Genomic DNA, 12,168 nt, shown 5'->3' with positions numbered 1-12,168 from the left:
TTAGCATGTGATTGATCAAAACGCAACCCAACGCACTACACAATGCATTGTCTGAATGCGCCCTCACACTCCATAACATGTTGTGCACATTGCGGGGGAGAGGAGGAGGAGGAGGTGAGTGCTGCTCAGCCTTGACCCTCTCTATAGGTATATATGTTTCAAAGTGTCATTTGCAGCATAAATATTGCACATGTCAAATCTTTGGACGGGGTACGAAGCACAACGTGTGATGCACAGTACTGCTACCGTTGGAAGACTTGATGCCATTTGAATGTATGTTGAACATTTAATGGCCGTATATACGTCCATCTTAATTTTTATTAAATGTAGCATATGGGCATGGATACACATTCCACTCTCCGCCCGTTCATAGTGAAACGCTTGCACACAGGGTGCCGGCTTTGGCCCCAAATTTCTCAAAAATCTCCATTGTGAATCAAGAAATTGAACTATTGGTCACATTGTTTTCAACAGAAATGCATGTCTATTTTGAACTTGGACCGCCCCCTGTGCACTAGCATAGCATTATTAACGGATGGTTAGCTGAATGTGTCAACACGTCCTAAGGCAGTGTGCATGTAGCTACATACTCCATGGTGCGCGCAGGCTATATACTGTATATGCTTGTGTATATGCCTACTTTTAACATGCAAAATAAATCAAAAATAGCTCATCTTTGCTTATCCAATAGTCTTTATTTAAAAAATTCTGTAAAAAACATCCATTGTCCACAATGTTGATTGCGGCTTATGATCCCCATTGCGGCTCCCTGTGCTTCATTCTCTATCTTCTCTCTTCTCTAGCTGGCATAGTTGCGTCCATGCAATCTGAAGGCCGTTGCACACTATGATGCAGCGCTGTTGCCACTGATGAAGTCATCAGTGTCAACAGGGCTGCATTGTATTGTGCTACGGCCTGCAGCCATCTACAGAAGAGAGAAGAATCCGCCGGGAGCCGTGGCGTGGATTGGGCTCAACAGAGAGTGAATATAAATTGTTGAGTTATGTCTTGTTTAAAAAATAGGGTGTCCAGGCTGTATACTACATGGGGGCTGCCTGTATACTGTATGTGGCTGGCTGTATACTACACCCTGGGCTTACACTGGAGACAATTGGTTAACGATTTTTTTTTGTTTTAAACTACTGGTCACGGCTTATATTTTCATCCACATATATTTTTATAAAAAAATTTTGCCAATTCGATTTTTCAGTTTGAACTTAAAAAATATAAAAAAAAAATAAATGCTCGAATACAATTTCAACGTTTTTTAAATAGTACAAAGTTTATTAAAAATGTAATTTTTAAAAAATGGCCATTAAAGAAACATTCAAAATATCACAATGAAAAGAAAAAAGATGTTTGACATAAATCCACATTTACAAATTTAAAATGTATAGTTTTTATTTACAACATTAAAACAATTTGCATTGTAAAAAATTTTTAAAAAAATGTGTGCTCATACATAGGTGAAGGAAAGACCAATGCTATGGGACTTACAACACAAACATTATGCCAGCAAAAGCAAAAGAAGTCAGGCATGGATTCAAATATGCAAGGAATTAACCAGCGATTGGGAGGAGATGGAACCACGTGAACAGTGGAAAATGGGTAAGTGCAACAAATTTATGTTTTTATTTTTTTTATTAATAAATTAAATATAATAACAGAAAATAATTATCATTTAAAATAGAAGAGCAGGTTCGCACGAGGTGGCGGTCATGTAGGGATCGCTTCAGACGAGAAGTTGCAATAAATGAAAAGAGTGGCTCCTCCCCGTCTCACAAAAGGCCATATCAACATTTTGAGGAATTACTTTTTCTCTTACCAACTCGTACTCTTCGGCCGTAAGTTTATTTTAGAAATAAGATCATTTTGTATTCATGTATTGAAAAAGGTTAAGTAAATTTCTGTAAAGAAAAGAAAAAAAAAAAAAAAGGCAAAGCTTGATGGTCTTTCAAGTATTGCCATACTGTGAATGGCTCAGTGCTTGGACGAGTATTTCCCCAGCTTGAGATTTATCAGTTTATTATGTAAACACAGAGAAGCAAAGATATGAATACAAATAAATTATTAAACACAGGATCATTGAATTGAAGAACACAGTGAAAAAACACAGAATACAACACATTGCCAATGTTACAAACAACTGATAATTTTATGGTATACACACATGCATAACTTTGCATGACTTTGGATAAGTTAGCAGATGTAGGTAACATCTGCAATGTGTGCAGATTACGGTTCTTTCAATGTGTTTATTCATTACAAAAAGCTCATGTATCCATTTGACTTCAATGTTGTTTGTTATTCAATACAAGCACTCTAGCATTTTTTGGATTGATCCTCTCAAGTATAAATTTAATTATAAGATTATTTTACTTTGTTTCATTTTTGAATGTACAATGAAATTACTGCATCTTATTATGATCTTTTACCATACAATTATACTCTATTTTCTTTCTTTTTTTTAAAATAAAAAAAAAAGGACTCAAGGAAACATTCCAAAAAAAAACAAGAGGACAAGCACACGAACATCTCGATACTGATGACCAAACAATGGAGCAGAGCCACACATCTTTGGTTGAAGATGCACATGGTACAGATTCACAAACAAACGTGGAAATTGATGACTCTCCACCAGAACCACCACCCATCAACACCAGGCAAACTCGAAGAAGGGCAGCACGTGTGCAGTCAGATCCAATAAGTGCTATTGAACATGAGGCGGTAAACATGATGCGTCGTGCAGGGTCACAAGACATGTATGATGGGTTGGGTGTTGTTGTAGCGGGCCAATGCAGACGCTTCCCTGCTGGGAAACGCAATTTATTTATTGCTTATGTCATGACTGTGGTGGAACTGTTTGACAATTGTGATATTTTGCCTAGTATTGATGTTTTGGTCAACAATTTAAAAGACTTATTGTGTCCAAAAACAACAACCACACAACCATTTGAAACTAGTCCAACTACTAGTCTTGTTGCATCACCTCCAAAAAAACAAACATGTACCCAAACAGAAACTACACAAACTCATGCATTGCCAAGCACATCATATTCCGAGGATCCAAATAGTTCCTATCTTCAAATGCTGCTTTCTGATTCAAGCCCATGGAGACAGCAAAGGCTACATGAAGAGTTGCAGACAGTAACTGCATTGCCAGCCTCAACATTTTCATTTTCACCAACACATAGTCCAAATGAACCCCATGACCTTACACGACGCAATTAGCAGTCTTTATTGTTACAGTTTCCGTTTAACTGTTATCCAAGTTTTAAGTTTCTATAGTCAAGCCATTACAATACAGGCAGATGTTGCTCAAACAGTCCGTTTATAATGCAACCCAAGTGAAAATGTGGTTAGCCTCTGCCCATGCACATATGCATTTATATAGAGACACATGCAATGTGTCTATTTGTCACATGCATATCCCTGTAAGCACATATGCCATTTGTCACAGTGCGGACACCTTGGGCTTGTGTTACATTTAAAACTGGCTCCAAGCAGAACATGTGTCAGTGGCTTTATTGGTCCAGTCATAATGAAATGCTGGTGCACAGGGGGCGGACCTTTGACAATACTTACAAACCTTTCCATGCAAAAGCATGTGATCAATATGTCATTTGCAGAAGTATACCTCAAAATGCATTTTTACAAAGGGAAAGGACCGTCCCCTGTGCGCTAATGTTGCATTATGAAAGGACAGATACCGGAACGTGTGACCACGGCCTTACTTGCTGGGTTTAAGCATAATCCAATTTTATGCAATGAGGTTTAACCATTTTTGTTTTTTGAAAAATTTACTTTAAATTTTCAAAGAGATCCAATGGATCATATTGTGTTTGAAATCTTAAACACCTTTTTTTTTGTATTTTTCTAAATTTGGTTTTACAAATATAGCCTTTTGGATATTTAAAAAAAAAAAAAAAAAAAAAAGAGGTTAATGTTTCAGTGCATTATAAAATAAAAAATAAAAAAAAAGAGTTGTTTTTAGAATCATTGAACATTGTTAAACCACATAAGCCCAAAATAAAGAAAAATTAGATTTTATTACAACCATCAAAATAATGAAATGCAGATACAGTAAATGAAAAATATAAAAAAAAAAATTAAATGGCATCATACTGCCAAGCAACTGCCCCGTGCTCACTATTAAAATATTTGAGAAATTCATCTCTTGTGCGCCATCCAGATAAAGCACGGCAATTGCATTGGTCTATTGTATTTGCAAGGTTGACATCATTGCGAACGTCAAGCAGTGCATGTGGAGACATACCAATTCGACTGAAATTATGCAGAACACAGCATGCCTTCACAACTGTGTCTACATTTTCTACACTTAGGCATATAGCTGCTTTAAGTAAACGCCATTGCCCACTTAATATGCCAAAAGCGCACTCCACAGTCTTGCGGGCTCGAGATAAACGGGCATTATAAATCCGTTTCATATTTGTCAAACCCCGCTTACAGTATGGTCTCAATAAGTGAGTGCGGAGACCAAATGCCTCGTCGGCCACAAAGACATGGGGGAGAATTGTGGAGCTCCCAGTAAGTGCTTTGGCCGGAGGAATATTAATATGTTTTTGAAGAAGCTGTCTTGCCATTGCACTGGTTTCGAGTATTCTCGAATCATTTGTGCTGCCATACGAACCAGTTTCAATGGCAATAAAATTACTGTCACTGTCCGCAATGGCAAGTAAGACAATTGAAAAATATTTTTTATAATTGAAAAAAAGAGTCCCTGAATGAGGTGGCTGTATCACACGGATATGCTTCCCATCAATTGCTCCAAGACAATTTGGGAAATCCGTCTTTTCCTCAAAACCTTTCGAGATGGCTTGAAAATAGTTTGTGGTGGGAAAAGGCATGCAGCGAGGCTGCAAAGCAGCCCATATCACCGCGCAAGTATGTGGAATGATCTTGCACAATGTACTTTTCCCTATCCGAAACTGATGCTGCATGGAGTGATAGCTCTCCCCTGTGGCCAGGAACCTTTATTGAAAGAAAGAAACAAAGATATCACTTTGGTGTAATAATTTCTTTTTTACAGGTTAAAAAACAAACCTTAACGTTACAAGTAGACGTTGTTCAGGAGATATTGCTTGCCTCATCACAGTAGATTGGAATGTTATTTGCTGCTTAATAAGGCCAAGCAAAAAGTCATATTGCTCTATACTTAAACGGCAATATTCCTGAAATTTATTAGGATACCTATGAGACAAAGAAGAGATAACTTTTTTAATAAATATTTAACTATAAAGCACTTAATAAAATGCACACATACATAAAACCAATACAATTCTTAAAATAAGCCAGCTTTTTTTTTGCTTTTTTGAAAATAAAAAAAAAACGGGGGTCCAAAAAAAACAAAAAAAAAAACATGTAGGTTAAAATAAAAAATAAGGATACTTTCACAACAACAGCCGCAATTAAAAACATGGATCAACAATGTGTGCACGGGTACTCTTCTGTATTGCCCGTGTCCACTCCTCTGTATTTGGTGTTCTGTAACAGGCGGCATAGTTATCTGCCAGCTGTTGCATAATATGACTTATTAATCAGCGGCATCATAGTATGTGCCTGCCTGCATCTATGCAACAGAATACAGAAGTCCAAAAAAATAGGAGGAGCCGTGTGGAAGAAAGAAGATCAGCCACGTCAAACTCATGGAGCCACGCAGAGCATCGGGGCTGCCAAAGGGGTGAGTATATAATGTAACATCATTTAAAAAAGAATTGACCTGCCTGTATACTTCTGTTGCCTTGTTGGCTATATTCTGAAGTGGTGCTGTGACCAATGCATTTCCCACCCACACCTTAGACTGGAGTCAATATGGTTGTCCATTTTGTTGACAAATACGGAACATAGCTTAGACGCTGGTCCACAGATATACAGGTATTTACTAAACCAGGATAATGTAAGAAACATTTTAAATATATATATATATACCTGCGTAATTCAACAAACAATTGAAAAAACTGTCCGTGGCTATCCCGTCCTTGCAACAAAGGATGAACCCATAATCGTCTTCTCAAATGGCGCTGACTTTGTTCCTTTAACTCCTTAACGCTCTGCGCCGTAGCTCTACGGCGCAGAGGTATAAGGGAAGTATGAAGAGGGCTCACGGGCTGAGTCCTCTTCATACAGAGGTGGGGGTTTTTGCATTTTGCACAAAACCCCCACCGCTAATAACCGCGGTCGGTGCTTGCACCGATCGCGGCTATTAACCCTCTAAACGCCGCCCGCAAAGTCGCGGGCGGCGTTTAAAAGACGGCGGCGCGCGGGCGCCGCCATCTTTTTTTCGATCGCCACGCCCCCGAACGTCATCGGGGGGCGGCGATCGGTTACCATGGTAGCCTCGGGTCTTCTCTTGACACGAGGCTACATGGTTTATGCAGGTTCGTTACAATGAGCCAGTGGCTCATTGTAATGTAAGACCTGCAAAAACGCCATATATTGCAATACTGTAGTATTGCAGTATATGGTAGGAGCGATCTGATCATCTAGGGTTATTGTACCCTAGATGGTCTAAAAAATAGTGAAAAAAAAAAGAAAAAAAAAAGTTTAAAAAATAAAAAAAATTAATAAAATATTAAAAGTTCAAATCACCCCCCTTTCCCTAGAACGGATATAAAACATAACAAACAGTAAAAATCACAGACATATTAGGTATCGCCGCGTCCCAAAATGCCCGATCTATCAAAATATAAAAACGGTTACGGCCGGCGGTGACCTCCGAGGCGGGAAATGGCGCCCAAATGTCCGAAATGCGACTTTTACACCTTTTTACATAACATAAAAAATGAAATAAAAAATGATCAAAATGTCGCACAGACCTCAAAATGGTAGCAATGAAAACGTCGCCTCATTTCGCAAAAAATGACCCCTCACACATTTCCGTGCGCCAAAGTATGAAAAAGTTATTAGCGTCAGAAGATGGCAAAAATTTTTTTTTCTTTTTTGTACACATTCGTTTAATTTTTGAAAATGTATTAAAACACAATAAAACCTATATAAATTTGGTATCACCGCGATCGCACCGAACCAAAGAATAAAGTAGGCGTGTTATTTGGAGCGAAGAGTTAAAGTCGTAAAAACTGAGCCCACAAGAACGTGACGCACGTGCGGTTTTTTTTCAATTTTTCCACATTTGGAATTTTTTTTCAGCTTCGCAGTACACGGCATGTTAAAATAAATAACATTACGGGAAAGTAAAATTTGTTACGCACAAAATAAGCCCTCACACAGGTCTGTACACGGAAAAATGAAAAAGTTATGGATTTTTGAAGTTGGAGAGCGAGAAATGAGCCGGAAAACCCTCCGTCCTTAAGGGGTTAAAAGAAGATTAAAAAATAACTTCCAAAGCCGTTCTAGAAAAAATAAACAAAATGTAAAAGTGAAAGAAAAATACCAATTTGCGAAGCCTGCGACGACGCGCTGCAAGTCCAAGAATAACAGCACCACATCCCATGATAATATCTCTGCTTGGCCCAGTATATTGCTCCATCATTAGACACCACCATCAAACACAAACACCACAAAAAAACGGACCTGCGTTTGCACTTATATATTGCTACACAGGTGTCCATGGCTTGCAATTGGGGGTTGGCAATGCAAACGCAAGAAAGACGCATGCGTCACAGTAACGCATGCGCTCTTGAAGCATGCGTCAAACGCACGCGCCAAACGTGCGCCTTGCAACGCATGCGTCAGGCGCATCGTGTGACCGCGGCCATAGACATTTCTGGGGGCTAATCAGTCGCCAGCTATTTTATTTTCACTTCCCTTTGTGTGTCGTCATGTCTGCAGGACACCTGTATCCTAATTGCTCTCTATCTTCCTATTGGTTCAGAGTGATATATAACCCATGACTCACCTGAATCTGACACTCCCCTTGAGAAAGCCAGTGGGCGAAACACGTGTTGGGGCTACACAGTGCACACCCGGTATCCTGGTATGGCAATGACTTTCTAGTATTGTTTTAGAGCTGTTTTCTACCTCTAGTTACTAGGTTTTCTACTCCATACAGATTCATTTTATTCCCTATGGCACTTTGCTTATTCTATATGTGGCTATGCACTGTTTTTAATCATGTATTCCCATTGTACAACTACCATGCTATGTAAATTTGTTATTAATAATTTTTTGTATAACTAATAAAATTTATTTAATATTTATAATTGCTTGTGAACATAGTACCAATTTGTATTTTTTGATACATAGTAATGATGTGTAACTGCCATCACCAAAATGCTGGCTGCACTGCAACCAACCAACTACAGCCAAACATAGTGATGATCACATGACCTGCCCAGGCAGGTGCAGGACATGTGATGTGGACATGTGACCAGCAGCCATCTTCTCTCCTGTGTCTGCTCCGCGTGAAAGAAATTAACAGACTGATTAAAGGACCAGTAGCATTTTACAGTTACATTCAGTCTATGTCACCAGCATTTTCTGCTGGTGGGAGCAAATTTTTAAATAACAACTAATTACATACTGGCTTATATTTTACTGACCCATTTGTATATGAATTATGCTGATTCCTGGAATACCCCTTTACTGTCATTTATATAAGGAGATTAAGAAATAGTATTAAAAAGGCTATCGGTACCAGTCATTAGGGGATAATGTGTGTCCTGATGACAGGTTCCCACTCGGGTTTGAACCTACACAGCTGTATGGGGATCTATTTACTCATATATGTGTTGTTAGTAGCAGCGATACTGTGAAAATGAATTTCTATTCCAGCAGTAGCTGGACTTGTTATACTGATGCCATGTCTTTAGCTTACCGTATTTTTTGGACTGTAAGGTGCACAAAAAAATCGTTAGATTTTCTCAAAAATCAAAGGTGCGCCTTATAGTCCAGTGCGCCTTATATATGAACCATACTTACAGACAACAGCTGCCTTGTACTGTGCACAGGTCTGCCACCTGCTGGTCATTCATCCTTATAATCAGGTGCGCCCTATAATCCGGTGCGCCTTATATATGAACCTAGACTTTTTAGCAGGCATTTATTGATGGTGCGCCTTATAATCCGGTGCGCCTTATAGTCTGAAAAATACGATTCTATGAGCTGACTTCTCCCCTCTGTAACCTGTATATCATAATATTTGTGTACGCTAGCATTTCATTATAATATTTTTATTTTTCTAGGCTGTATCTATCCCAATTTTGCATTGCTGTGGTCTGCCCGGTCAATAGCTGAGATGCCCAAGAAAACCAGAACACCTGTATCATCTTTTATAACAAATAGAAAAAAAAATGATAAAGTGTTTGATGTTCGTTAGAATCAAAGGAAATTATGTTTATATTATTGTAAATGTTCTGCAGAAAATGATTATTTTCATGGAAACTGGACAATGAATAATGTGCAAGTTACTTTTCATATATTTGCTAATTTTAAGGCTTCTGATTTGTCCTCTATGAACATTAAATTTCATCAAAAACTCTACGTGTGGAATTAAGGATCTGCAGTTATTTTAGAAATTAATTTAGCCTCCATTGACTTATAAAAATGTTTAAAATAGTTAAAGGGGTTGTCCACTTTCCAAAAAATGTCATCCATTAGACAAGTCTCTGCATGTATATGTACCTGTGTCATAGCCTCCTTTGAGTGCTTTAGCATTTTCCCGTTCTCACTATGATGCCCTCTACATAATAAATATATATATGCAACATCCCCCACCGGGGCCTAGCCCTTGAGGTGAGGCCTGGAGACAGCCGGGGCCCGTGGTACCGGAGTGGCTGGCGGTTGCGGCCTAAGCACACTATTGTCACGGTGCTTGGTACGGGGGAACCGGAGGGCTGTCCTACAGCCTGGCAGGTCTCCAGCAGGGTGGTGTTGGCAAGAAAAGATGAGGGAGCGGCTGCTATAGCGGATCTCCCTGGGGCAACCCCTTAATGTCCCGAGTGCGAGTCTCTGGGTGATGGACAGGGTGCCGGTGATGAAGGCAGCCGTATTAGCAGGGACCAGACGGAGACAGAAGTTGAAGAAAACAACTTACAGTTCTTTATTTGAACCGGCAGGAACCGCAGCAACGTGCCTTTAACAGGTAGATGGAGTGCTGAGATGTGAATTGGAGGGAGCCTCAGGAGATAGTTCACCAGCCTGGATGTAGAGGGCAGGCTGGGAGGCAGCTGTGTCCTGGTAGGAAGCTTCAGCTTGTCCTGTAGGGCTTCAGGTATCACCTTTAAAGGTAAGATGATACCCCTTTTCCTCACTACACTAACTCTAGTCTTAGACTCCACTCTTCAGAGGCAGGGGCTAGGCTCTTCCTGCTCTGGTATGGGCTAGACAGAGATTACTCACTCACTCACTCACTGATCTCTAGGATTCTCCTAAAGTCCTCTAGAACATTCCTGGCCAGAGGTTTTATTACCTCCCTTTGGTCAGGTGGTGGCTGCTCCTCCAATCACATCTCAGCTTACAGAGCACAGGATGTAACACATATCATTGGACAACAGCATCTTGCATCATACAAAATACTTAACCTCTGCCTTGCCAGGCAGGATTCACCACTGCAATACCCCTATGTCCTATCAGGACCATGTAGTGTAAGGTGATTACATGCAGGTGGGACGTATTCGCAAACCCTCCCTCGCCATTGCATCGGCGAGGGTGTTGCATACCCCGGGGGCAATTGAAAGAGCCGCCCTCGGCTCGACTATAGATGTTTTGGGGCACAGAGGGGGCTAAGGGCACTTCTGGGAAGTGCAGGCTATGTGAGGTGTAGGGATAAACCGCCCATGGTCCTGGAGACAGGCACCTGGGTTGGTGTCGGACTAAGACAAAACATGTAGCTGTATGACAGTTGGTCGCTGACGCCATTAAACCGAACTGTACAGTAGGAAAGGTGTGGTGTCATGTCCTGTAATCCACTCCTTGCACCAAGGCCTGTATATTTGTTGTATCAACACTTCTTCCCTGGCGGCAATTATATAGTGTGTGTATATGCATTATATTGGCATATATGACACGAGTACCTCCTGACTGACAACCTTACCCATGTATGGGTGGCATCCAGGTGCTAACTCCGTAACACCCCCGGTCCCCGTAGGACCCGCAGTTTACGGACTACCCCCATGTGCAAACCTCGGTTTGCGGGATCAGGTAGCGGTCAGTGTTTTACAATAAAGACGGTCCGACACAGCCACACTACAACCTGTAAAGCCTATGAAAGGGTTAATGCAGACTACTGGCATATATGACAGTGTGCAAACAGGTGGTAAATTCACATTGGCTTAGGAGCCCAATGGGTACACATCTTAAACGTTACAAACGTTACAGAGGTAGGCTACTCAGAGTAGCAGGATAAAATGTCTCTTTTCCTGCAAAGAAAAGGCATAAAAAGTGCAAACAGAATGTCCGTACCTAAAAAGGAAGGCATTAAGTGCAAAATAGTAGTCAATAGCAATAGCAACTTTTCCTTGGTAGTATCTGGCAAAAGTCTCACAGAAGGTCTCTAGTGACAAAGTCCATCTTCTGGGTACAGCCCTTGATGTGGGGAAAAGTGCACTGAGAAGCAAAGGGTCTCCTCTTTGTGTAGAGGGACAGAGTCCTTTGGTAGGAATCTCTGCCGTGGCAGAGGAAGGGGTGCTATCATAGCACAGGGCAGTGTATAATCTCTTGACTGAGATAAATAAGGGTAAGAGTCTCAGGACAGTCTCTGGCTCTTTGGGGAAAGGACAGAAATATACAATATGTACACAGTACAGTACCTGAAGTGGGCTACAGCCCTTCAGGGGTTACTCTGCATCGCTGGGTTCAGCAAAAACAGGATCTGGCTCCAGCAGGGAATCCTGTACATCTTCAGCGGGAATGGGTTCCGGCTGGGGACACCCGGTGGCAGTAGCGGGTACTGCAGGTGCAGCAACATCCTCCTGACTTTCAGGGGGAGGAGCGCTGTCGCCCGGGATGTCGGCTGTTCCAGCCGGGGGCTCAACTGAGCCAGGGACCACAGAGGGGTCCAGCAGTAAATAAATAGGGGCCTGCGGCAGCGCCGTGGCTCCCTCTAGCTCCGGTTCTTCCGGGGCCGGGTCATCACCCCATTGGTAACCGGCAAGGGGAGATGTGGGCCTAGACGGAACCTCCGGACAAGGTTCGCTAGCCGGGATGTCTTCTCCCACAGAAGAGCCGCGGGACCTGGCAATACTCCCGGCA

The 12,168-nt window shown here is 41.2% G+C and overlaps 1 protein-coding gene and 2 long non-coding RNA genes across 3 annotated transcripts; 2 read left to right on the top strand and 1 right to left on the bottom strand.

Annotated features, from left to right (window-relative positions):
• Positions 1-1,338: 1,338 nt before the first annotated feature.
• Positions 1,339-2,993, top strand: LOC140105398 (uncharacterized). Its single transcript, XR_011850571.1, has 3 exons — positions 1,339-1,608; positions 1,691-1,844; positions 2,486-2,993. It is a non-coding gene; the product is annotated as an uncharacterized lncRNA (long non-coding RNA).
• Positions 2,994-3,996: 1,003 nt separating this feature from the next.
• Positions 3,997-6,053, bottom strand: LOC140105395 (uncharacterized). Its single transcript, XM_072129328.1, has 3 exons — positions 5,950-6,053; positions 5,065-5,211; positions 3,997-4,992 (listed from the first exon to the last, which is right to left on the bottom strand). Exons 2-3 carry the CDS (start codon positions 5,109-5,111, stop codon positions 4,110-4,112), a joined length of 930 nt encoding a protein of 309 aa, XP_071985429.1. The 5' UTR covers positions 5,112-5,211; positions 5,950-6,053; the 3' UTR covers positions 3,997-4,109.
• A 1,767-nt stretch (positions 6,054-7,820) lies between these two features.
• LOC140105397 (uncharacterized) lies at positions 7,821-9,459 on the top strand. The gene is made up of 2 exons (XR_011850570.1): positions 7,821-7,954; positions 9,162-9,459. It is a non-coding gene; the product is annotated as an uncharacterized lncRNA (long non-coding RNA).
• Positions 9,460-12,168: the final 2,709 nt, after the last annotated feature.

The sequence above is a fragment of the Engystomops pustulosus genome, chromosome 11 (assembly GCF_040894005.1).
Source record: "Engystomops pustulosus chromosome 11, aEngPut4.maternal, whole genome shotgun sequence".
NCBI lineage: Eukaryota > Metazoa > Chordata > Amphibia > Anura > Leptodactylidae > Engystomops > Engystomops pustulosus.
Note: the sequence above shows the minus strand (reverse complement) of the source record. Positions and strands in the feature narration are given on the sequence as shown.

Excerpts from the sequence above, each read along its gene's own strand:
- LOC140105395 (XM_072129328.1), bottom strand. The coding sequence starts at position 5,111 with ATGAGGCAAGCAATATCTCCTGAACAACGTCTACTTGTAACGTTAAG. Across the intron at positions 4,993-5,064 it reads CGTCTACTTGTAACGTTAAG|GTTCCTGGCCACAGGGGAGA; the intron begins GTTTGTTTTTTA and ends CTTTCAATAAAG.